At 40.3% G+C, this 27,681-nt stretch overlaps 1 protein-coding gene across 1 annotated transcript in view; it reads right to left on the bottom strand.

Moving 5' to 3' along the window:
• Positions 1-18,531, bottom strand: part of pcdh7a (protocadherin 7a) — a 42,753-nt gene extending 24,222 nt beyond the window's left edge. Inside the window, exons 1-2 of the mRNA XM_079811736.1 lie at positions 15,960-18,531; positions 14,629-15,345 (exon numbers count right to left, since the gene is read on the bottom strand). Coding sequence (XP_079667862.1) covers positions 14,629-15,345; positions 15,960-18,530 — 3,288 coding nt within the window. The 5' untranslated portion in view covers position 18,531. The remainder of the gene's footprint in view (positions 1-14,628; positions 15,346-15,959) is intronic.
• Between the last annotated feature and the right edge of the window lie 9,150 nt (positions 18,532-27,681).

Below are 27,681 nucleotides of genomic sequence, written 5' to 3'. Positions count from 1 at the left end.
CAATGAGAGTAAAAACACACAGACATACGAATCCTTATCAAACCATGCGGCTCGTGGCGACACATTGATGTCTTAAGACACGAAACGATCGGTTTCTTCGAGAAACCGAACAGTATTTATGTTATTTTTTTTTACCTCTTTTTTACCTACAAATGTCATCTAGTTTTCCCAACGCTATAACTTCCGGCGAATAAGGTCAAAATACTAAGGCGATCAAAGATATATTTACGTAGATGCCTCATTCGACCGATCCGCCGATCCGGGCAGGCACTAATAAGGAATCTATGTATATATCTATGATCGCGCCGGTATTTTGCATGTATTTTGACCTTATTCACCGGAAGTGATGGCGCGGGGACAGCTGATGCAGAGCCATAGAAAAAAATGAAATAAATTTATAAATACTGTATAGATATTTTTCTTACACAAACGCATCGATTCGCTTCAGAAGGTCTTTATTAACACCCCGGAGCCGCGTGGAGAACGTTATTTGACGGACAGATGCAATTTTTACGGACTTCAAAAACAGAGCAACTATTACTGCTATTATAATGCTTGGATTAGCCTGAACATTTTTAATATAACTCAGATTTTATTCGTCTGAAAGAAGAATGTTATATACACCTCAGATGACTTGAGGGTGAGTAAATCATGGGCTAATTTTCATTTTTGGGTGAACTATCCCTTTAACTAATGCACAGATAATCATGAGTTAATGTATGACTCATAAAGAACTAAACCATTTATTAAAGGTCCTATGGCATGAAATTTTCATTTTATGAGGTTTTTCAACATTAATATGAGTTCCCCTAGCCTGAATATTGTCCCCAAGTGGCTAGAAATTTCGATCGATGTAAACCGAGTTCTGGCTGTCTTTCTCTGCCTTTGAGAAAATGACAGCCCAGACGAGCTGATCTTGAATTTTAGGGTTACCTCCCTTTCCTCCGCCCAGAGAATTTGGCACGCCCATGCGAGCGCTCGAGAGATCATGGCTTGTGAACGAGTGAATGCTGGCAGTTTCTCAGTGTTTGGATGTACAAATGAAAACATAAGTCTTTTTTCAGTTCCTTCTGATCTGTGATCAGTGATTTCTGATGTGTAGCTAATTATTCAAGTTCACACAGAACTGTATTATTTGTGCACATGCTGCGGCTTCTCTCTCTCCCGACAGAACGGTGTTTTCTATCTTGTGAGTCAGTGTTTTTGTACGTCCTCGTCGCGTCTATCTGTTCTAAAATGTGCATACAGTCAAGAGTTTCTGCTCAACATCGACAGACTCACATCTTTAGAGATAAACCTCACGCACGCCGAAGCTCGGGCTGCACTGATCGGTTGGCCTTCAACATCACCGACCCCCAGTACTGCATCTGGCCCACAGCTGAGGCACCAAACGCAGCGCGAGATTAAGCAGAAGGGGGGTAAGCGTGAGGGTCTCCCGCTGGGCTAGCCAGCCTAGACCCACAATAAACTGGATTACATTCGATTACTGCGCTGTTGTGTATTTGTTTGCGCTGTGTACTCAATGCGCGTCACTGACGCTTTTCATATGATAGGAAAATATCTAAAAATAATGCTATAATCAACACTTACTCGTAACTCGTTCATCTTGACAGCTGTAATGGTACATATGTGTTGCAAAGTTGGTCGAATAATGATGAAGACGGACTCTGCATGACTGGGACTCTTGTTTATTCAGAACTCTCAGATACAAACAAAACAAACTTGCGCTGACAGCGCTTTCATAACTCAGTAGTTACTATAAATAACTTTGTTAGCAATCGCTCCGTCTCTGGTCCGTGATATCCGGTTCGCGAACGAATCTTTCTTTTGAACCGGTTCTTTTTAGTGAATCAGTTCTTTTTAGTGAACCGGTCGAACCAGTTCACCAAATCGGACTGAAACGTTCTAAACGGTTCGCGTTTCAAGTCAGCGCTGATCCATAATTTACCAAAGTTACTAACTTTCTGACATGAGTGACAGTCACTCCGACTAGAAATAAACTAATAACCTGAAGTATATGCTAGTAACTACAACAGTTCACTAAACTGAGACGGGCTGAGAACTGATGAGAAGTGAACTCAGGTCCATCCATCTCTCTGACAGCAGGCTCATGCCTGCTCGTAGACCTTGTTAAACCACGCCCCCTCCACTACGAGATCTGATACTCATTTCAAATGCAAAGATGTCAGCCAATCACAACAGTGGCCGTTTTTACTGAAGTCTCACAGCAGACACGCCCCTTGAAACAGGGCATTCAGCCACAGGGCAAACATCAGTATAGAAAAAATGCCTTTTATTTCAAAATTATGACATTTTATGATGTAAAAATCATACTAACAATATAAGTACACCTCAGGAAACATTATAAAATAATAGAAAAATTCCATGCCATGGGACCTTTAATGATTACTGCATCAGCAACTTATGAACATTCAATATGATTAATAGATTAAGTAATATATGAATTTTAATTAAAGATGACATCATGTATTAATTCCCCAATTACATATTAAATTAACTAATAATGCAAATGAATGTGTTCATTACCAGAATGGGTCAAAGCCATGCATTTCAACTTTCAGTTGTCTGCTTTAATAAATCATTAGCTAAAGATTTGCAAAGGTATCATTATGCTATGACTTTACTTGTTGAGGCACATGACTATTAACTAATTGTTAAGTAATATGTCATTGTGGTTATGGATTTTGAATTCATTTTTAATTAGTTAATAGTCATGTGCCTCAACAAGTAAAGTCATAACATAATGATACCTTTGCAAATCGTTTTATTTAAAGCAGACAACTGGAAGTTGAAATGCATGGCTTCAACCATTGTGGTTATTAACATGTGAATTTACACTATTAGTTAAAATAATATGTTATTAGGGAATTAACACAAAATGACACATTTAACTAATAACAATTCATTGATTACTTAATCTATTAATCATATAGAATGTTCATTAGTTGCTGATGCGGTAATCATTAATAAATGGTTTAGTTCTTCATGAGCCATTTACTCATGATTATCTGTGCATTAAGCATGAATTAATGCATATTAGTGCACCCGTTTTGTAAAGTTTTATCGTACATTCTTATATTCAATATAAATACGCACACTTCTTTTTCACAAGGGTGATCAGTAAACCAGCTAAATATTGAAGGTTTGAAGTTGATGAACCATCAGTTGAAATTCTAAACCAAAACAAACATAAATGTCAAAATTTACTTTGACATTTCCTCGTTTGGTTATTCGATCATATCAATTCATCAGGCCTTTCCACTTGCTGTGAAATACTGTGAATTTGTCTCCCCTCATAAGCTGCTTCACTCGTCAGCAACCACGCAAACACATACTGCAACTGTGACATCTCAGCGGGAGTTGTCTGACCGTGTCGTGCGACTGAAGCCCCAGCCACAGCTTGAACGTGTTTATGTGTGTGCATAGATATCAGACATTTTCTTTCTTCCTAGCAGCACAAACGTCTTTAAAATCCCCCCTCTGTTGTGAGAAGCCTGAAGAACTACTGTGTTGTTGAACTTCAAAAAAAAAAAAAATCCTCTCCATCTCACATTCTGCCTCTCGCTTAGCAAAGTGCTCCCTCTAAATTACAAAGAAAACAAAGCACTTACGGCCCACATAGTTGACAGTCTAACTTATGTTCAGTGAATCTCCCAAGACGCACACACACACACACACACACGTTTCCCTCTCTTCTCATTGCTGCGTTTCCAAAACGTCCTTCTCAGGTCTGTCTTCTTAGATGTATTGCCCCTTTTATCCAACCAATTAGGCGTCAGCATTTCATCTCCCAGGAAACGTGTTTGTGGCTTTAATTGGCCATTTGATTTGCATCGCTTTGATTTAATTCTAACCGAGTGAAGAGTTTTATTTTCGCCCAGGCGGCTGTTGTTTCCCCCGGGGCCGGTGCCACGTGTGAGTGTGTGCGGGTGGTGTGAATGGGTGTTTATGGGTGTTGCTGTATGTGTGCGTATCAAAAAGCAGACCGAAAAGTGTGTCTGCGTGTGTGTGTGTGTGTGTGCGCAATCCAGATCTGGGAGGGTGTCGGATTTAGATTCAGGGTTAGAAAGTGTGTTGCCTCGGTTGCTTTACTTTCAAACATTTTTAGCATTCTTTGAAGCATGGTGGGTGTTGTTCTGAACACTGTTACACTTGGGCAGTGCGAGGAAAGCATCATGCCTTATCTCTGTGGGCTTCCGGTCGACGTGTACAGGCAGGTGTAAGAGATCACAAACACTAACACACACGCACACACACAGAGGAACAGGCCCACAGGCCCTAACTTGCCCACACACTCATTTTCCACCAGTGGGATGAGACGGAGGGGGGCGGACGACTGTATAGTGGTGTATCCAAGGAGAACGACAAGTCGTTTTTCTTCTACATGAAAAGCGCTTTTGCAACAGAAGGAGCAAAAGATTATATCTATAGTGCTCCTATAGTGTTAAAATATACAAATAACTAAACAAAAAAATAAATATAGAGTACAGCCTGTGGTTTGAAGCAGAATAATGTCACAGCAGTATATCTGAATGCTGTAGTTCTCAAACCCTATGATTCCCGGTAATGCTGCATTCAGCCACTATTCTTCCACCCATCGTGATGCTGTTCAAACATGAATTGCATACAATTCTGTAAAAGTGAGCCATCAAAAACACAAGCCTATTTTATTTGATTGCCATACAACTATATACATGAACAAACCCTCTTCTTCATGGATATATGGGTAGTCAGGAATCAGTGAGCCAATGTAATGATCTGGTTTGCAAGACTAACAATATGATGAAAGGACAGAAAACCCCATCTCTCTGTTTTTATCTTTTTTCCTTCCTGAGCTTTCTTTCAGCAAGAAAAAGTTGAGCCAAGGTATAGTCCCTAATTGCAGACTTATAATTAAGTGTGCAAGTCCAAACAGACTAAAACGCTAATTAAAGACTGTGCCCTTTATTCTTTGTTATGCATATTGATATATTGTGCATATGGAATTTCAACGTGCTCTCATTGGTGTTGTCATGCAATGTGCAGTTCTAGAACACAAGATAATTTAGTCGTAGACAGCTTCACTAAGGACAAATTCAGAGAATTCATAAATATATGTACTCACAATAAATTGACTTAAATTGACTTTTTAACAGATATATTTAAAGTTATGAAATGTATTATCCTAATTTGATAAAGCTAGCTGTTTGAAATAAAGACTTGTCAAATCACTAAATCCTTGTTAAGCAACCACCAAAACGGCAAACGACTTTAGTTATATTTATATTATATTCCAAATATTTATATATATATGAGTTCCAACTGGAAGTCATTTATAAATACATTTTCCATTAAAAAATTCTCCATCATTGCTAAACAGTGCCGTCAAATGACTGTCATTGAATCGCGATTCATTCAGGAATAAAAAACAAATGATTTGCTGAGTCACAATTTGCATAATATTTATATATATATACATCGTATAAAGACATTATATGTAAACAATGCTAGACATTGTAAACAGTGGTTATGAATATGTGACTACTGATATAAACTTCTTGTATTTTATATGTACAATAATCTGAATAATTACAACAAAAATAAAATAAATAGTGGATTTAAGGTTAGAAAGCATGAAGCTCGAGGTGTCAGAAAATCAGTCAAGTCTGAAGCAAGACGCAACCCATAGCAACGCATTATGGCAACGGCATATTAGATAGTCTGACGGCAGATACAAATACATAAATGACTTTTTAGTGATTCACTAAAAGTGCACATCAAATATGCTAAACACGGAAGCTTGAACATATGCGTGACGTGCTAGAACCGTTCTCACGCACACACATTTGAGCTTCTTCTTTTCCGTTTAATGGGCCTCATTCATGAAACTTTTGTAAATATATGAGCAAATTTTCAGTAATTTGCACGTAAAATGGACTACGAAAACTCTCCTCCAGATTCACAAACGCTTCCTTTACCACGGATTTGGTAGTTTACACATGTGTATATTAATGAATTCCAAACATTCGTAAATAGGACGTGTGTGCACGTCCATCAAATGCAATGTCGTCAGTTTGCCTAAATTAGAACACAGAACGTTCAAATGTTTTACACACCATTTACACGTGGTAGGGAGCAGGTGTAAATTTCTTTCGTACCAACTAACATTTTGAAAATACGAACATTTCCGTGAATCAGAGAATTTACGTCAGAGCGGCTTTATGAATGATTTACACACAAATTCGTTCTGCTCGTGTTTCATGAATGAGGCCCAATGACCGTTGGCAAACCCACTTGAAGGTGCATATGCCGCCACCTACTGTACGACACCTGCGTGACAGCTGATGTAAAATAAGGGATAGCTGATACCGATCAGTTAAAAAAAAGCTTAATGGGCACCGATACAGATGCTTGAAATCGGCTCGGGACATCCCTAGTTTAGTCATTAACTTTTAAATGCATAATTATGCAAACATATGAGGAGAGTTCTCCACATGAAAGACAATGTGCTATCACGTTTCCCTCCGATACAGTAGGAAATTGAATTAAATGTAATGTGGAGGATATTAACTGTGACAAGATGATTGACAGGGCAGCTTAAATGGTGACAGGATACATGTAACTAAGCAACAGAGCGGTCTGTTGAAGACACAATTATGATGTAGTATGTAACAAAGCTTGCCAACATTCTGCTACACACTCAAAAAACACACTCATACTTTTAGGGCATAGTATATGTAGGCAAATTGGGACGCAGCTATTGGGCCCTATAATACACCCGGTGCAATACGGCGCCAGGCAAGTGCTTTTGCTAGTTTTAGCCTGACGCAGTTATCATTTTCACATCCAGCGCAACGTTGTTTAAATAGGAAATGCACTTTCACCCATCTGTGCACCCATGGGCGTGCTGGTCTGAAAACGAGGTGTGTTCACGCGCATTGTTGGAGCGGTACTATTTAAGGCAACTGAAAACAACTGGTCCATTGACCAACAAAAACCTGGTCTAAAGAGCATGATTTTTTGTGTTATTTAAAGGGTGTGTATACCATTTTTTACCATTTACCCTTTTTGACCATGCGCCGACCGTTTTTCTGTCGTTAAACTAACAGAAGTGGATTCGGACACACCCTAAGTGCACTGCCCTTAGCGCTTCAGACCATGCGCTCAGATCGTTAAAATAGGGCCCGTTGTCTTTATGAGTGAGTCATTGAATCATTCATTAAACTGATTCATTCAAAGGTGCTAATAATTTCATTCAGCAATGAAAAAGTGACTGCCTTTAGAGTGAGTTTTGAATCATTCAACTGATTTGTTTAAAAATAAATTTGTTCAAATGAATAAATACTTGTAGGTAAAAACTTTCAAATAAACCCAACACATCTGTAATGCTTCAATCATCTTTGCCTGTGTTTCTTAGTAGGTCTAGCAACCCTTAAAAGTGTGTACGCTACAGTAAATAATTTATATAAATGGTTAATTGGATTTATATATTTGATTCACATGCTTTGTACTTTTTGTGCATTTTTTTTTTTAAATAGACAGAGTAAAGAACATTTTGTCAGAACGTTGAAGTATATGTTATTTTATTTAGTAACCTAATGTTCAAGTTTTGTACATTTTCTTCAGAATCTTGAGAGAACCGTGATCACTATTCTAAGCAAAAAAGGTGATTCTCAATTTATCTGGAATCATGCAGCTCTAATATATATGTATTATATTTTACATATTTGTATATCTTACAATAATACTTTGTATCTCTTAATTTGTTAAAAATAGCCACTCTCTCTGTTTTTCTAGTATTTATTTATTACCTATTATATATTCATTAACTTAACTCTTTTTTTTCATTACTCAGGGGTTTAACTATGCATCTCTCTTTCTCTGACAGGCAGTGACAGAAGCAGCCTGGGGTGTTTGAATAAAAGATGAATACTCAGGCTGGTTCATGACACTGGGGTAACCCTGAACTGTAACCGTAGAACCACAGAGCTACAGTCAGACCACAACAAAAGGATCACCCCACAACAACCTCCAGTACGGGGAACCAGGGAATCGGAGAGCCGAGTTAATGCCGGCTCAAATATGAATGCAATTCAGTAAGAGCTGAATAGGAAATGACACTGGGACTCTAAATGCTTGAGCTTTCCTACTCAATGCCAGCAGTGTGCTGAAGACACAATACATAGGCTTAACAAAGAGGTGTGTTATTGTGTAGGGTTGTTTGTTTAATTGCCTGTTCTCTTTGTGTGTGTGTGTGTGTGTGTGTGTGTGTGTGTGTGTGTGTGTGTGTGTGGACTGGTAATCATCACGTTATGGGGACAAAATGTCCCCACAAAGATAGCAATATCCGAAATCCTCATCCTTGTGGGGACATTTTTAGGTCCCCATGAGGAAAACATCTTATAAATCAGACTAAGTGATGTTTTTTGAAAATGTAAAATTGCAGAATGTCTCCTGTGAGGGTTAGGTTTAGGGGTAGGGGCAGTGTAGGGGGATAGAATATACGGTATGTACAGTATAAAAACCATTACGCCTATGGAAAGTCCCCATAAAACATGAAAACCCAACATGTGTGTGTGTGTGTGTGTGTGTGTGTGTGTGTGTGTGTGTGTGTGTGTGTGTGTGTGTGTGTGTGTGTGTGTGTGTGTGTGTGTGTGTGTGTGTGTGTGTGTGTGTGTGTGTGTGTGTGTGTTTGTGTGTATGTGTTTAATTGTTTAAGTGTGTGTGTAAGATTTTGTGTGGAATTGATGCCTTAGAGTGCAACCAGCACAGGAATATCTCTAATAATAGCCATCAAACATTTGGCCAGATGATTTTTTGGCTGCAGAACCACAGTATGGTGCATCATTGAAAGATGATGAAGAATAATTTTGATCCCAGCACCCCATTAGCATCTCTTTACAAAGGATTCCCATTTAGTATTCATATAGTCAACAAAATGACTGACAAAAATGTTTGTTGGCAACGTTTTTTTTTTTCTTTTCATCAATGAGGGTGAGGTGAAAACACCATGATTCAATGATTTTGTTTAAAACTGCTGATGAAATATAATCAGGGGATAAAAAAAGAAACTCTTCAAGATAATGCACTAGCGCTGTTTTTTTTTTTTAAGAAGGCAAATATAGAAAGAATTGATTTAAATAATCCAATCATAGTACAGTACATTGGGGATTGACCCACTTGAGCTGGAAGAACTGAATACCGGTAAACTAAACCACTTAGCAGACGGATTAATATGTTCACTCAAATGCATCCTATATGTACAGTATATGAGATTAGTCAGCTAAATCCACAACATAAATGTAACATTACACTGGAAAAAAGATGTTTACTGCTTTTTCAAATTGCTTAGTTAAAATGAGCTAAAGCAACACCATTGCTATACACTTTGTCTTAACTTAATTTGATTTCACTTAAATATAAGTCAAATTGAAGTTTACTTAATCCATTTGCGTTTAGATTACATGAATGATTTGTGTTACATTAACTGAATCTGGACAGGGCTTGTTAGTTCCCAGCATGCTATGCATATGGCTAAATCAAGAGAGAGTAAATGTGATTTTATATGTAAAAGTGTTGTTTTATGTATTTTTGAGCAAGATGAGAAAGTGAAAGACTTGATCATGTTTAATAGTGTTTAATATTCAATTATTTACAGTCATTGTGGAGAAAAGTAGAGCATATGCTTAGGCTGTGGACTGATACAGCTAATGTCATAACAGCTTTGCTGAAGAAGCTTTTAATGCTTAGCATTTAAGGTGGTACTGTATGCTATTGCTAGCTTTTAGTTTGTCAACTAGCTAGTGCAGTATTATAATTCAGTTGTGTAACATTAAAAATATGAAATTGAAGAGGATAAATTAATATATGAAATTGAATGTCTGAATCATGTCAGGGAGCCATATAAAATTCACTTTGAGACTATTTAATTGGGTCGCTTAAAATGTATTCATTCCATGATGTTGAAGTTACATGAACAAATTATGTTTGTTTAACTTGATGCATTTGGGACCGATGTACACATTTAAATCATGTAAATCCAACACACTTTTTTTCAGTCTATAACTTACTTTTGGAAAGACAATAAAGTGACGGTATAAATCACTAAGAAAATATTCAAAGACAAAAGCTAACTAAAACACAAACTAAATGCTGTTCCCAGTCTGGACACAGAAGAAGAAACGAGACATGGCCTACATCTTGTGCTAGAAACTGATGTAAGAGGATGGGAACTTTTCATCTCCATGCGCACCTTTGCATCTCAGCCTAATGTGTGTCTGTGTGTGTGTGTGTTTTCTTGGTTCTGTTGCTGCTTGTCTGGGAGTATATGGGTAAGGAATACCCTGAATTCCTGTCGTGTCTCATTTTGAGGTTGAAACAGTCGGGCGAACAGGTCTGCACATTACAAAGCTCTGACAGCCTTGACTCTCTGACTCATTTCTGATTTATACGATGTGGCAAAAAAAGCCTTTGTGCTGGACACTGAAGGAAGATATTTTAATAAAATTGTGTTTTTCCAGCATTTATTTCCATATGACCTACTTGAATGAAGTGTACTTTTCCTTTGTACTCTTTAGAATTACAATTAAGCCTCAAAAGAAAAACAGCATGAATGCAGGAGGTAAGCTGATGGTCAGTGTCCATAAGGCTTTATTTTGTATTAAAATGGCTAAAAATTAGCATAAAATCTCTATTGACTCAATGTACTTTCCAAATGCACATTTGTGGTTGTTTATATTGAATGATTCTTTGTTGCGTGTTATTCAAAAGAAAAGAAAATACTGAAATCAATTTTAATTTTACACTGACATCACATCCGTTCTGGTAAAAACGCCCACTTTTCAAGACCCAATTGATTCCCTTCTACATTATTTCTAGCAGAAAATCTTGTTTCAATTGGAAATATGTCACATTATCGAAATAAAATGGGTTGCAATCAGCAATTCACGCTGACTTTAAGGTCTCTGCATGACTAACTTTTCAATAAATCAGAAAGCGTCTCCATATTTGGACCCTTGAAAATATAACAAAGAACATGAGATTACACGTCAGGCATACATGTAAACACGAGTTACACATCTCTATTCTCAGTTATCCTTTCGTTTCATTGAAGGAATATCTGGATAAGCAATGAGTTAACCTTGCACTAACGGCTGTTGTTGCAAATATATGTGGCGGTCACATGAGAGCACCTCCCATCTGGTCATGGCCATCAGTGTTACTAACCTAATGTGTCATCTATAAATTATTAACCTCTCATTTTTCAGTACGTTACACTTGGCCACTAAAAAGCATCCTCTGTCATTTTTATAGTCTCGCGTTTCACAGATGTCCAGCATAATTTTATGGGAAGTACACAGTACTGGGGTTATTTACTGCAAGTGTACTTGCATTTGCACTAAATGACTTTTAATTGAGCGGTTGACCTCAAATGTGATCAGAAAGGCAATTAGAAAACATAACAAAGCAGAAATTTTGCATGTGTATCTAAATGGGGGTTTCTAAATGCCTTATATTGGTCTCCAATTAACTTTATTAATTCTAATCACCCCCATCTAAACCCAAATTTGTCCCTATAATAAACTGGCAATAAACTTTCCTTTTAAGGATGTTTCCAAAATTAGATTTATTTCCCCCTCTTCATATTTAGAAGACTCCCAATAACATTGCTAGGTCAAACACACATGCACAAACACACACACACACACACACACACACACACACACACACACACACACACACACACACACACACACACACACACACACACACACACACACACACACACACACACACACACACACACACACACACACACACACACACACACACTTCCACCATCATTCTCAATCCTTTATAACCATTGCAGTGCACGTCCATGTAAAAGCTTTCATAATGCTTTCCCAATGAAAATCAATACAGCCCTCCAAAAGTGAGGGGAGCATTAGCAATCTCCCCTCATTTCTCTCTCTCTCTCTCTCTCTCTCTCTCTCTCTCTCTCTCTCTCTCTCTCCATGTGTCTCCTGGACCCTCCATCACTAGTCTCCTCCATTAATTTATAATATCTATCTCTGGAGTCGGCCCTCACTAGCATATGCATGGCCCCTCGTGAGCATGCAAGTGTGAGTGTCAAGTATATCGGCTATCCATCTGACCTGTTGCCTGATCCCGAGTGTGTGTGTTGAATTACACAGACTCACCTACTGCCCACCTGTCTGACCTTTAACCCTGCACACCCAAGCGGCACGTTTTCAGGTGTGCGTCGGCGCTAGCAACATTAACAAGCCTAGTATATTGATTGCCACTCTGTCTTTTCAAATGATAGGAATGTGGGCCGCCATGGGGATGGGATGCAGCCCGGTCGATAGGTGTTGGCGTGAGTAGGCGGGAAAGGGGAGGGGCTATAGAAAAAGTGCCCTGCAGCAAAGAGGGAGTTCGGAGTTTCACTTAGGAAAATGCTGAGTTGTGCATTTATAGAAGATGGGAGAGACGTGCGATAGAGAGAGCGAGACAGATATAGGTCAACATGATTTCCATTTTTTTAGCGGCGTTCAATTCCGAGAGTGCCGTTTATGCATGCGTCCGCACACGGGCCTATTTGCAAATTCAGACAGCGGTAGGGTATTGGCTTCCTATCACGCTATACCGTCCCATCATGGAAGCAACAGCCAAGTGCACACATACACTCACCGTCTGCACCGAGCTCGAGTTAGGCTAGGTCACAAAGCTCCACGGTAGAGGAGTTAATTACAGTGTGATCAATAATTGATTAAAACGTCAGAAAGAGTCCAACAAACTCACCAGTAAGCATTAACGCTCTCTCTCACACGCACCAAACTCTTGGCCGAGTATAAACGCACACGCAGAAGCACATAAATACACAACCAAATTCTCTATTAAGCATTTTCAGAGGGGAAAAAAATGTCAGCAGATTAAGAGGATTGACTCTGTATTGGATTAACCCACCCACTGCGGTCAGGATCACACCAGCATGGATAGATTGATTAGGTCTTGCGAGGCGCACATCTCCCTAACGACTGCATCAGCTGTTTTTTAGGCTCTCGGTAAAGAGACTTACAATCCGACTGTCAGTCATGCTAAAAAGACCAAAAATGACATGTCATTTAGGGCTCAATATCTTGCGTGTAGACCTCCGCGGATTTGGTTTAAGCTCCCAACACCTGTCAGAAAATGTAATGCGATCGCAGCGTTCAATTTAACCATGTCTCTCTATAGTACGAGGCCACCCTTTGGTTCGGGCTAGTCCAAAGCACCTGTCAAAGGGTGCACAGGTAATCTTTTTTTAATGCTTCCGTTAAGTGCTAAGCTAGCAGTTTGGATATGCTGCATTAAATATATGACCTGGATAAAACTGTAAAGATGACAGATTAAGTAAAAAAAGACAACTTTGCGAGCCTGCGTGGTTTTCGCTCTCAAGCGTTTCACGCTCATCCTGTCAAACACACAGGCCAGTTTTCCGCTCAAAACAGGTAGACATACTGTATATTCCACTCTATATTTAACATTTCCAAACGTGTCAGAAAAAATGAAAGGACATGTAGAGGAGTGTAAAGAATGTCAAAGACAGAAACATAAAGAGAGTATGATGGAGAGAATGATAGAAAGCAAGACAGAAGGAGAGAAAGAGAGAGACTGAGCAAGTGGAAAGAGATCTATGGTGGTGTGAGAGAAAATGGGTTACATTTCTCCTCTCTTCGACAGTCTATTTTCAGTAGCTACTCCTGGAAAGGAGAGCAGGCAGTTAGCACCATATAACCTTAACCACTCCACACGCAGTAACACAACAGCAGTACAGGCTGATTGCAGAAGTTGCCACATTTGTGCTTGTCTACAAGTAGTTTTGCTTTTTCTTTAGTATTAGATGAGGTATGATTTCGCTAAAAGCAGACCAGCTTGAATTTGCTTCAGAAATACAAATGAACCAAGGGCCTTTGACTAGATATGGGCAAAATAGTATACCTAAGTACAGAAAATCTGGTGTAATACATCCAGGGAAGCCTGTTTCTGCCTGTAAAATATAATAGTGATATCACATCTCAAAATGATGACATTATTTCTCATAATCTCAAACCCAGTCGTGACTTTATATCTTACAATTGCAACTTTTTTCTCACAACCATAACTTTACATCTCAAAATTGCAACTTTATATCTCACAGTTGTGACTTTATATCTCAAACTTGTGACTTTTTCTCACAGTGTGACTATATGTCACAGCTTGACTTTATTTCTGATTTTAAGCATTATCTCACAATTATATTTTTTACTGAGGTGGAAAATGGCTTCCATATATACCAGCTTATTTCTTGGAAAATCTAATTTCAATTTACTCAAAGAAAATGTGTAGGGTAATCTAATGGCTGTCAGCGTTTTATATTAATATGGGAATGTCCCACGGGACTCACTGAATTCAGGTTCGTTTTGGGATCCAAATCTAGTTCAAGCTTGAGGCTTTTGTCCTGACAAGCCTTGTAAAATTTTTTGTAAATGATACTCCTTGCTAGCCAAACTGATTCTGAATTATTCTAAGGCACTTGGTGAACGTGGCCAACATGTAATTGTTGAAGGGGCTGTGGTGCAACTGAGTCATAGATCTTTATGTTCTTACCTGTTTGCTGTACTTGACAGTTTGGCAGCCATAATCGGAGCACTGGTCTGAGCTGAGAGACATTGCGTCTGCATTACTGGTGCCATTGCCAGTGAAGGTGTTGGTGGGGGGCAGTTCCTGCACAGCCTGGTGCTTCTTGCCTTCCACGGGTGGCGAGTTGGGTTGGAGATGCACAGCGGGCAAAGGTGAGCTGGACTTGTAGTGGCGGGCCAGATCGGGGCTTGATTGGTGACGTCTCGGGCCTAGTCTTGGACTGCTGGGGTCTCCATTAGCAGCTGCACAATAACGGGCGGCAATCCTTTCACTGGCACTGCTTGCTTCTTCATCCTCCTCTTCTTCGTCACCTCCCCCACGCCTGCAGCCATTTACCGTCATAATTCCACTGTATAAAGAACGCTCGGATTTGGCAGTACCGTTATTACGCTTGTCTCTGCGTGGTTTGCGCCCACGTTCATTTTGGGAGCCCTGGGCTTGTAAAGGAGGAGGCTGTGGACTGAAAAAGTCCTCTTCTGGCTCTTTCTTGCCTGCCTCATAGCCGTTCTTACCCTGCACCCCACACTGTCGGGCTGTCACAACCAAAAGGATCACCAGAATAACGGCGGCAGCCCCAGCCAGGACACCAATGGCAACGCTCAGGCGTTGTTTACCCAGAGCTCTCTCGCTGTCTGGGTCACCTGCAATATCCATATAGAGGGGGATTGCAAGGCTGCGGGCCACCTGAGTGAAAGGGAGACAGACATACAGAGGGAGAGAGAGAGAGAGAGAGAGAGAGAGAAAACGGAAAGTCATAAATGGTGTGTCTGCCCTTTGATAACTGCATCCTCATTTTATAGCTATGTCTGCTGAACCACACACACACACACACACATACACATTCATCCCCACTGTAAGGCCCAGACTTCTCAATTATCATGTCATGGCTTGGATATTCAATCATAGTTATTCTGCGCAGGCAAGTGTGACTGTGCATGTGTGTGTGTGAGAGCGCGTTTGTGTATCTTTCATCTTTGAATTTGTGTGCTTCTATCCAATTTCCAATGTGGGTCAACAGCAATTTGATGCATGAATATTTATAAACAGCAATATTTTTTAAAAAATGTGCTATTTCGTGCTAGGATTTCCTAGTTGTGCAAAGTTATCAGTATCTGGCTGCAGTTCACTTCTCTGCACCATGTCAAATAAAATGACTTTCAATTTACTTGAATTTTTCTTATTGGGTTCCGTTCTACACTGGCTCAATGTTCAACAGCAGGAACTGTTATTGTTTCTCTATATTGAATCACCCTTTGTTTGTGTTTTTTCGAACAGCATGCTGCACTGATGTGTCTCACCTGTGCATCCACCAGCGTAGCATTGGCCAAGCTCTCATTGATGAAGACATGCACCAGTGCTGTGGCACAAAGGGAAGGCACGCCACTGTCATTGACCCGGACCACCAATCGGTGCAGACCCCTGTGTCTTCTCTCCAGGGGCTCGGCCAAGGTTATGACCCCACTGCTAGAGCCAATCTCAAACAGATGAAAAGGGTTTCCGCCTACCAGGGCATAGCGGAGATCGGCATTAGACCCTGTATCACCATCAGAGGCTGTGACTGTGCGGACCACAGTCCGGGCCCCGCTAGCGGGAGGCAGGAGGGTGTATGATTCATTGGCGGGTGATGTGATGGATGGCGCGTTGTCATTTTCATCAGTGACAAACAGGGAGACAGTGGCGGTGGCAGACCGTGGCGGTTCTCCGCCATCAACAGCACGCACACGGAATGAGTATGCGTTACGTCGTTCGCGATCAAAGGATGCAGAGGAGAAAATGGTTCCAGTGTTATTTTCAATGGAGAAAACTTCTTGCTTCCCCTCTTTGCCCTCCTCTCCACCCTCCTCTTCGTCGTGCTCAACAAAAAGACTCAACTCTGCATTCTCGCCTTCATCTGCATCGGTAACAGTCACCATGCCGACGGGGCTATTGGTGAGCAGGTTCTCTTTGACATAGAATGTGAAAATTTCCTGGACAAATTTGGGGGCATTGTCGTTTCTGTCCGTGACTTGGACTATGACGGTAGCAGAGCCCTGCAGAGACGGGGTGCCCTTATCTCGAGCTATCACGCGAAATTCATAGCGTTCCCTCTGCTCTCTATCTAGTGCCCCAGTAGCACGGATATCACCGTTATCAGCATCAATGTAAAAAGCTCCATTAACAGACGGGTCCAGTGAGTATGCAATTTCTGCATTCTTGCCACTGTCTGCATCAGCCGCCACAACAGTGACCACTCTTTCCCCTGGGGCATTATTCTCTGCGAAATGCACTTCCACTAAGCTTTGGGCAAAAGTGGGAGCGTGGTCGTTTATGTCCACCACTCGCACCAGAAGAGAACTATTACTAGAGAGGCTTGGGCTACCGGAGTCCACTGCCACGATGGTGACACTATACTCACGAGTAGCTTCATAATCCAAAAGTGCTGAGGTGTGGAGAAAATATTTCTTTTTGTTTCGTTCAAAGGCATCATCCGTAGCTGGTGGAGGTGCTAGAGCTGTCTCACCTGCCGGTTTCAGTGTGAATGGGACATCCCCGACCACAGTGCAGGTAACCGCACCATTCTCTCCCTGGTCGCGGTCTGACACCTGCACTAACGCTACTGGTGTGTCCACCAACACGTTCTCTGGAACCATTGCAGCGCCATCCCGAACGAGGATTCGTCCAATTTTTCGAATTTCCACTATGGGTACGTTGTCATTTTCATCCCTTACATTGAGAACGACTGTAGTGCGGTCAGTGCGGGGTGGTTGGCCACGGTCACGGGCTGTGATGGTGAAACGTAGCTGTGAAACTTCCTCACGGTCTATACGATGCAGAACACTCAGCCAACCTGACGCCTCATCCAGCCTCAGGAGGCGCCGCACTGATTCCGTCGCTGCCCCGAACACGTACTCAACCTGCCCGTTCACGCCGACGTCACGATCTGTGGCACGCACCTGCAGGACCGGTGTGCCGGGTGGGGCGTTTTCTGCCATTTCTGCTTCATACACTGCTCTCTCAAAGCGTGGACTGTTGTCGTTGACATCTGTGATGGACACACGTAAAAGAGCTTGCGAGGATCGGGACGGGTTGCCACCATCACGAACACGTAGCACGAGTTCATAAGAATCCCGTGCTTCGCGGTCCAGAGGCCCTTTCACAATCAGCTGAGGCTGTTTCTGTCCTTCAGGTGTGTCGGCAACTTGCAGTTCAAACACGCTGCTCCTGCTGGCAGGCCCCGACCCTGTTTCTGACCCTCTCCTACGGTCACCACCGTTCCCATTTGTTGGGCCATTTGCAGGTCGGCGCAAAGATGACCCCCCATCTCTACTGTCCTGGATAAGCTCATAGCGATCGATGCCGTTGCGACCAAAATCACGGTCTGTGGCAGTGGGAAGGAGATAGAGAGTGCCGATTGGGCGATTCTCCTCAACAGATAGTGTGAGAACTGGTGAAGGGAATGAGGGGGTGTTGTCATTGATGTCTGTGACTACAATACGGCCATCAAACAGATCCACCCAACTCTGCAGGGGACCTATGACTGACACCTCAAAGTTCAGAAAACACTCGTTCTCGTCAAATATCATCTGACACTGTGGCAGCTTCTCTCTGTCAATCCTCCTGCTGCCTGTAGTAAGCTCTCCGGTGACGTTGTCAATTTTGAAGTATTCAGAGCCAGATTCCAAAGCAAAAGTGACATCACCTGTCCCAATCCCAGAGGTGGACAGCCCCAGGTCTGAAGCCACATTCCCAATGTGCACATCGGCCGGCCCCTCTTCCGCCACGCGGTAGCGCAGTGCTGAATTGGCGCACGGGAGCTGAGTCAGCAGCTGCAGGATAAGCACGAGGTAGCAGCGCGCGGAGTGCACTGCGCCAACGCTCCTGCTCCCCATGACTCTCTCTCTCTCTTTCTCTTTCTCTCTCTTTCACTCTCTATCTGCAGCTTCCTCCGGTCCAAGACAGACCCGCCGCAAATAATTTCTATGAACGCTTCCTTTGGCAAAATCTTATTTTCTGAGACAGTCTTTTAGTTCCTCAGTCACGTTTTCAACACGATAAAATAAAACATCCACTTTGTGAAGAGATCGGCACTGGCGATAAGTCTTTACAGCTCTTTTACGGACAAAAATGATCCTTCGTGCCTTTTAGGAGTAAACAGGAGTCAAATTTGAGCAGTTTAAATGACTTTGTCCGGCTCATTGAGATGCTGCGGAGCGCGGGCTCCTCTCGCGCTTTCACTGTTTTAAACTGCAATGCAGTAGAACACAAAAGAGATCTGTCTGTGAATTCAGCTCTCACATTCGCATCCCAGAGCTTTCGCTACTGGCTGGGAATAAGCCAAAGTGTTTTTTAAAGTCTTTCCCTGATATTTTATATTCTCTTACCTTAAAACACAGCGAGAGGAAAAATTGGAAATCTTTCCCCGCAGTCTTACACGCGCGTGCCAAGCTCTTATAGATTCCTTTACGGTGAACTTGACAAAGAGAAAAGCTTTTCAGTTCGACTTCTCGGAGCACGCAAATTAGCCACTTATGGGAAGATGGAGAGCAGGATAGAGAAGTAGCAAGAAAAGCCTTTTAGTAATTCCTCCGGAGTCCGCGGTGGATGTGTGTGAAGTGTTTGAGGAAAAAGTCCCGCATTCTCCTCCTCCCCTCACCTGCACGTTCTACTGCACTGCATGTGAACGTCCCTCAAATGATGCTGCAGTCTCTCCCTCTCTCTCTCAACCTCCCTCTCTCTTCACTGCAACGCTTCCCTCGCTACGTAACTCGACCGTTCAGATGAAACGGGAGACCGAGAGTGTCTCGAAGGAGCTCGCGCTTTCCTTTTAACCAGTCTAAACGCGCAAATACAGGGGGGTGTGTTTGCATACGACCACAAAACAAAATAACTCAGAAGCGAAAAATACAGCGATACAACTAGACACATTCGGTGAAGCACTTCATTGTGTCAAAACAGATCAACTAATGAAATCAAAATAGTTTTCACAACATTAAATGTGAATCACTTATGTGTCCGTTTTAGGATGCATCAACACAGCAAAATCAATACTTTTTGACACTGAAATGTATTTTTCTATTAAAACCCCCCCAAAAAACATGTTTAATAAATATTTGGAATTTCAAATAATTAATGTGAAGAAAATGTTGTAAAAAAAAAAGTAAAAGAGAAAGGTAAAATAAAGTTGTAATAAATCCAAAGCTATAACAATGTATAGCATTAAAATATTAAAGAGGTGTAGCACGTGTGTATGTACAAACAAAAAGAAATAAAGCAACAATAACAACCATATAAAACTGCTTTGTATACAAATAAGTGATGTTTCATGCAGAGAGACTAGTACTGTGTTTATAGCCTGTGGTTAGAAGCTAGAAAACAGACAATGGCTGGGGGTCATTGGGGTATTTTACAATAGACCTGGCATTTCTAAGGCATATGGCCTCCACAAAAACATTTGAAGAAATGTCTTGGATATTTGGCTGTTTACAGTCAGTGTCAATGTGTTGAAGTTTGACCCTTCTTTCATTAGGCCTACTGCTATTAAGTTGAACACAATGATGATATTAAGGTTGGTTAGTGGTCGAGGTATTTGGCCACCAAATATGTATTTAAGGCAATTCAATTGTAAAATAAAAAGTTCAAAGTGTGCAAGATAGATAGATAGATAGATAGATGATAGATAGATAGATAGATAGATAGATAGATAGATAGATAGATAGATAGATAGATAGATAGATAGATAGATAGATAGATAGATAGATAGATAGATAGATAGATAGATAGATAGATAGATAGATAGATAGATAGATAGATAGATAGATAGAATGGTCCTTATCAATAACATTATTTATTTTACTGACATGTAATCTAATTTTATCTTGGATATGCTTTAAATTTAGACGGTTTTCTTTTTTCTATAAGGGACCATTTTAATTGCAAATGTTATTCCGTTATTTGAAATCTATCTTATTATCATATTGGTTTTGTTCTCTCTGAATCACGAAGTGTTCTCATTGTCTGAATGCGGCAGTGCGTTTCGCTCATCCTGTGAACAATGAGCATGTATCGCACACACTCTCTCCAGTCCCAGCACGGGCTGCCCCGTAGCCACGCGGATGCGCGAGCGCAATGCAGCACTGACTGAACGTAATAGCTACAGTCACACAACAAAAGGAGCAGCCCTTCTCCGTCTATACTCTCCATCCCGCGTCCCCAGTCTCAAACATGCGTTTAATTTGTGGGTTGGGATGAATTGAGATTATCGTTAGGAGGGTTTCCCTGGTCAATCTCAGTTCGTTTGGTCACGGCGGAGGAGGTTGCGAGCGGAGGAGCAGCATCAGATCTCGGCGCGGCTCTCCTGCTGCTGCTGCACCGGGGCTGGTTAACATTCCACCGGCGTCACCACACGTGCGTGCTGTATGCTCTGCGTCTCGCGCCCTCTGTTGTTCCACCGCGCGCGTTTTGATTTCGCTTCTGCAATCAATCGCCCGATCGAAGTGGGTGGGAGAGTGGATTCAAGCGTTCGTGTCCCGTGAGCACCCCCGTCACGTTAACTCGTAAGTCTAGTTAGCATACAATCCACCGGTGAAACTTTATCTTCTGCAGAACAGACTCGAATAGCAAACACCCCAGGCTATGAGACTGCATAACTATACCATCTATTTAAAGCATGTGAGAAAAGACAGCACAAAAACATGTCTCCAAAATATACATCGATAATATATCTTTTTGAATATATCTTAAAAGGCGGTGGGTATAAATACTTTTTTTTCCATCCAAAAAGTTGTCAAAAGAAAGCATCACCCTAAAAAGAAGAAAGTATATGCTAGATAGATAGACAGACAGACAGACAGACAGACAGACAGACAGACGTCATTCATGCTCCTTATCAATAACATTCTTTTTTTACTGACATGTAATCAAATTTTATCTTTTTCATATGCTTTAATTTTTTTGGCCCGAATGCAGTCTGGATGGGGGGTTGTTTTAGTTATGAGTTACAAAGTGCTAGTAGCATATGTAATTTGCATTATTACTCCACTAATGCTGTGGCCATCACAAAGGCGTTCTCTCAGGTGCGTGACTCAAACTCCCACCACTGTGCAATCTTGCATTTTTTAACTGATGCGTGGAGTGAGGACATGAATTTTAAACATGCAAAATGAGCTGGGGGAATTGCCTATGTATTGGGAGCACCAATTAGTTGACTGTGTTTTTGTACTTTGTTTTTATGATGATATGTTTGTTTTCAGCATTGTAAAAAGAACATTTGCAATTTTGCAAGGAATTTCATTATATTCTTCACTTTTTTCTACCTCCTCACAAGAGTTATCCTTATTAATGAATATTAAAATCGTGGCATTGATATCTCGATTCTGTAGTGTTCAGATGCCACATCAGTGACGTTATGTTTCCAGTCGCATTTATTAAACACAGTTTAGGCTACTCATCTACTTAATATGAGAAGATAACATTCGCTCTGTTCTGTGAATTTTGCTGCAAACCCATTTTGAAGGATTACATAATGTTAAACAAGACGTTTGAACATACATGTGTCGGCAGTGTGTGTACACAATCACTCTATAATAGTACAAATCCACCCACTTCTTTTTTTAATTCCCATAATTCATAAGCAGCGTGAATCCTTTTGCAGTTTCTATGCAATGTGACATCACATTGTTCAGAACCTATTAGCATAGACCCCGCCCTGAGTGAGCTGTACACAGTCCAGTGTTGCCAGATTGGGCAGGTTCCCGCCCAATTGGACGGTTTTGAATTTGATTGTGCGGGTAAAAACGGGCTTGGGCGAGTGAACAAATTTTGGGCTGGTTCGGGGTCAGTTTGGCGGTTTTCAAACATCAAAATTTTATAGTTTAATTGGTTAATAACAAACTCAAGTGTGCTGAAAGAGGTTTGAATCAATGATTAATCCATTTTGACTGTGTTAAGTCCTGCGTTATGTTCTACAAATATGTACTTCATGAAAGACATAACGTTTCTGTAGTTCTGTCAGAAGTTAAAGCACAACACAAAGGTAAACGCATTCTTGTTGTTATTTTTGTGTTGTATGATTATCGTACAGTATGTATCAGTGAATGACACATTTTGGCTGTGGTGTGTGCAGTAATGTGTGTGTAATGCCTGCTAATTACGTTGTTTATTCCGATCACTTATATTGGGCACTTTTTGCACTTAAATTCGTTTTTTCTTACTGTTGACATTTGAAAATGATGCATGTGTTTGTTTCTCCATGGGTTAAAATCATCGGTTAATTTTGTGATTTTGCTTTGATCCGTTTTCCTGGGAAATGTATTTATTTTAATATGGACATTATTCAGTCATAAGCTATTATAGATAGCAATATATTATATTGTTGTCTTTTTCAAATTGGATAATTTAATAAAATGATAAAATGGTGCTAAGCAACCTGGATTGACAAGTGTATACAATTATATCACATTATTTTGGCAGTTCAAATTTTGGGTGTTTTTTTCTTGGATTGGGTGAGTTTTAGTGAGCTTTTGGGCTGGAAATCGTCGACCCAATCATGGCAACACTGACACAGTCCGCCAAGTTTATCTCCTCGCCAGAGCTTATAACAGCAGCATTCAAGTAAGAAATGTATTCAGTGAGTGATTATCTGTTTTGTTTTTTTTTGTTATTTGACAGCACTGTATATGATGCTGCTTTCACTTTAATACACAGATCTAACATACACATGCAATTTCTTTACATGTTGTTTGCATTCACAGACATAACCGACTGTGTTTATGTGAACTTCGTGTGTTTTTGACATAACCTTGTGTTTAAACGCAATAAGACATGCAAGAGAACTTAGTTTAATACTCACGGTACACCTGTCTGACAGCCAGCTTTCTGTGCGCGTGCTTCGGATGTGTGCGCTCAGAAAACCATATATCAGAAGTTAGACTGATGTGGCTTTAAAACATATGCAGATAATAAACTTTCATGATGATAAAGAACTGCAATGTCACGTGAGTGTGACCGCAATAGAGATGATACTCAAAACCAAATAAATGTTTTCGTTTTTGGCAGAGTACCCAACACTCTCAGAAATAAAGGTACAAAAGCTGTCACTGGGGCAGTACCTTTTCAAAAGGTACACTTTTTTACCTAAATGGTGCATATTGGTACCATAAATGTACATATTAGTACCTAAAGTGTACATATTAGTACCTAAAGTGTACATATTAGTACCTAAAAGGAACAAAAGTGTACCTTTTGAAAAGGGACCGCCCCAGTGACAGCTTTTGTACCTTTATTTCTGAGAGTTAAGGTAAAGGCTGTGACCTCTCCTGGAAAGCGGGGTGGGGAGCAGCAGCTCATTTGCATTTAAAAATATATGGACGAAAACAGCATGTTTTCATTCCACTCATAAATGGGTTTACAACATGGTATAATACATGCTGAAACTTCGCAGACACATTCTGGGGACACCTGAGACTTAGATTACATCTTGTAAAAAGAGGCATAATAGGTCCCCTTTAAAATGAATAGCATGTAATTGTTTACCCATTATCATTTTTTATTTTGTTTTCCATGGAACACAAAAGGCGTTTTCTCAGTATAGTAATATGCTGTGACTTGACGATAAAACCATAAAATACATATAGATAGCTGTGTCCGAAATTGGCCCCTATACCCTTAAATAGTGCTCTATTTGAGGGTATAGCCATTTGTAGTTGTGTCCGAATTCATAGTGGACGTTATCGAGTGCACTCGTTCAATCCTCTAATGCACTGCAATAACAAGTGTACAACTGATGTACGCTCAATATCTACAAAGATGGCTGTGTGCTTGTTTCTCCCAATTCGCCTATTTATACTATGCCTTAAAAGTACTGTTTTTGTGAAGAAAAAGTAGACTACATAGCCTACTTTTGAGTGTGTAGCAGAAGAGTAGGCATGCTGTGCACCCTGTCACCATTTCAACTGCCCTGTCAGTCATCTTGCCACAGTTAAAATCCTCCACATTCAATTTAATTACATTTTTTATCGTTTTTGAGAGAAATGTAGTATCATGTTGGTCTGCCAGTCATGGGTCTTTCATGCGGAGAACTCCCCTTATGGGTTTGCAATTTGCATAATGATGCATTTAAAAGGTAACAATCAAGCGTATCTTTACAAAAGTTCACAGTGCTGTTGCAGATTAAATATACTGTGGATAACATTGAATAAATATCTTATTAATCACTCAAACCCCTTTATCTTAACCTCTCTACTTAACTGTCTGACTTGCACATCTGGCATGTTTGTAGTTTTTAAACACTTTTTATTTGTGTTTGTTGTTCAAATTGATTCCTCGTCCAACGTGCAATGTGTTGTGGGCGATATTAGCCAGATTAGAGTGTGCACGGATCTGCACTTCGAATTCTAACTGGAAAAAGTAAACCATCCAGGTATCTTTGGAGTTAAGGCTGCACGATTAATCGAAATTAAACTGCACGTGATTTGGCAAATAAACAGAAGATTGCAACGCTTTGATTGATTAAGCATGACTAATAAACACATGACTATGACAGTATATGTTTTATCTGAGTTCTTCAAGCCTTCTCAGGTATTTTCATGATAATAAAGTATATTTATCCCAGCAAGCAATTTTGCATTTAAAAGACGTCTAATAGAAAAAAACAGCCCTGACGTCTAGGCTATGTAGTGGCAATTTTTCAATCAACTCTGAATAAGAGACAAATCTTTGTCATTTTAATAAAATGGTTTATTCTTTTGCAAAAGAAGAGTCAACAGTCATCTGAATGGCTGCAGAGTGTCTTTCGCGGACTAAACATTCAGTCATCTCTTATACCTTCCTTAACCCCCCAAGGTCAACACTCTGCTTCTTCTGTTGTTTTCCACACATGGTACAACATTTCAAGCACATATATACATAAATCATCCTCCCAGGTCCCCACACCCTCATAACATAATATTCTTTCATGTATAGATATATGTGAACACAGAAATCACACATGCATAATGATTAAAATACATTTTTCCTCCACAGCTAAAACAAAGCAAAATTTGGGCTGTCAGCAAAAATTGCAAAGTCATCTAACCATAGCTCCAGAATAGACTAGTCATCAACGCATAGAACATGTCAAAGAAATGAAACCAAACACCTTGTAATCAATGTTGACTTTTCTTACATGATCTAATATCATACATCTCGCAAGTTATTTTGGCAAAAACGACATGTAACCAAATTCAAGGTTATTTTGGCTAGACGTACAGTAGGTTACTCAAAGCTGGAATATATCGGATGACTATATCACAGAGACTGTGAAGTGACGGCTATTGCTTGCTGGGATACTTCAATGCTAGTCGACATGTTTCTCATGTTTGGAAAGATGTTTGTCAAGTGTTGCTTTTTCAAATGCACGTTACAAGCGACTCAAACTAGCTGTGCTTTCAGATGGAGCAGCATTTACTACCGACCACAGAGTCGCGCTTCACTGACAAGCTGCACATAAAAAAATAATCGCAGCCTTAGCGATTACATAATCACAATAAGCCAAATCGGTTTAAGCGTGATTTCCGGTTAATTGCGATTAATCATGCAGCCCTTTTTGGAATACTCATTTCAAAATAGTACAATTTGGGACACCTTAAGGTCGCGTGTCCACCAAAGCGTTTTTTCACGCAGCTGACTGGTGTATTCAATTGTTTTAATGGGAGCGCAGTGTTTTTACAATGCCATGAGCGTAACGAGGCGCTGAGCGAGTATTTCACGCTCAAGGGCTGAGTTCTGCGTTTTTTACTGGTCGCCGAGAGTTGGCGAATGTTCAACTTTGAGCAAAACGCAGCGCTCATCACTGTCACTTTTCACCCAACCGTTCATTCACAGTGGAGGAGGGGCGGGACAGATACAACACCGACCAACCGCCACATTCTGCTTGTACAATGTCAACAGATGAAAACAAGCAGCATAATAACATAACAAAATAATTTAAAACAAGAGCCAGAGCAAATACTTAACATTGTATCTGTATTTTTTTTTATATAGAATCAATACAGAAACAAACTATCTGTGAAATGAGATGCTAGTAACACTTCCGCGGATATTCCGTATCATAACAAGCAAAGAGTCTCATCTGAAAAAAAAAAAACCCAGCTGCGCTGCCAAAACTCTCTCAAGCGCCCACAGCGAGGCGTTTTCAGCAGAGCGCCTAGCGTTTTCAGCTGGACATTTTCAGCCATTCATAGCTTAAATTCTGCTCTGTACCTCATACTAAACTATAATATACTGTCTTTGTCTGTACTACTTTCGGTACCGACATTTTTGCAATAAATAAATAATTGTGATTATACTTGTCTTTCTTTTAGGGTTTTCTTTATAACTGTACATATTGTGTAAGAAACGGTTTAGAAGTAGGAGTGGGATTAGTGGCTCAAAAATAAATGTTTAATGCTCTATTGTTGCTAAAATTTAAATTTTCCTACACATTTCTGATTCTATGCTTTATAAATTTGTTTTATATCCTCTATAAAATGGTTATGTTTGGGTTTTGGGGTTGGGTTGAGGGATCTCAAATGTATCTATGGTAAAATGGCAATTATACATCATATATAATTATATTGGCAATTATATATCTTTATGACATAAACGATTAGTAAACATTTTACGTTTTTTTGCTGTAATTACATAATAATGTTTACGTTTAAATATTGTCAATACATCCATAAGTTTCTGCATCTTTCCAAATGTAATTTTTTTTTAACGTTTTGTACCTGTAAATGTATTAATACATACGTATTAGCAATGAGACCAGGCTGGTTTATGAGTCATTTTCACCACTTCCTCTGTCAGTACACGGTCTCTTAAATGTGCAGTCTGTCAGTGAGCGTATCCATACAATCTGCGGCTGATTCTGTCGTAGTCTTTATTTTACCAAGGTAACCAAGGATGTAATGCCTCTTTTCTAATGGGAATGTCACATAAACCCAATAGACACCATCTGAGAAACATCTATAATTAAAACCTATAGGGATTCTACTCTGAACTTTTATGTGCAAACAACTGGGGAGG

The sequence above is a fragment of the Gobio gobio genome, assembly GCF_949357685.1.
Source record: "Gobio gobio genome assembly, chromosome: 3".
Taxonomy (NCBI): Eukaryota; Metazoa; Chordata; class Actinopteri; order Cypriniformes; family Gobionidae; genus Gobio; species Gobio gobio.
Note: the sequence above shows the minus strand (reverse complement) of the source record. Positions and strands in the feature narration are given on the sequence as shown.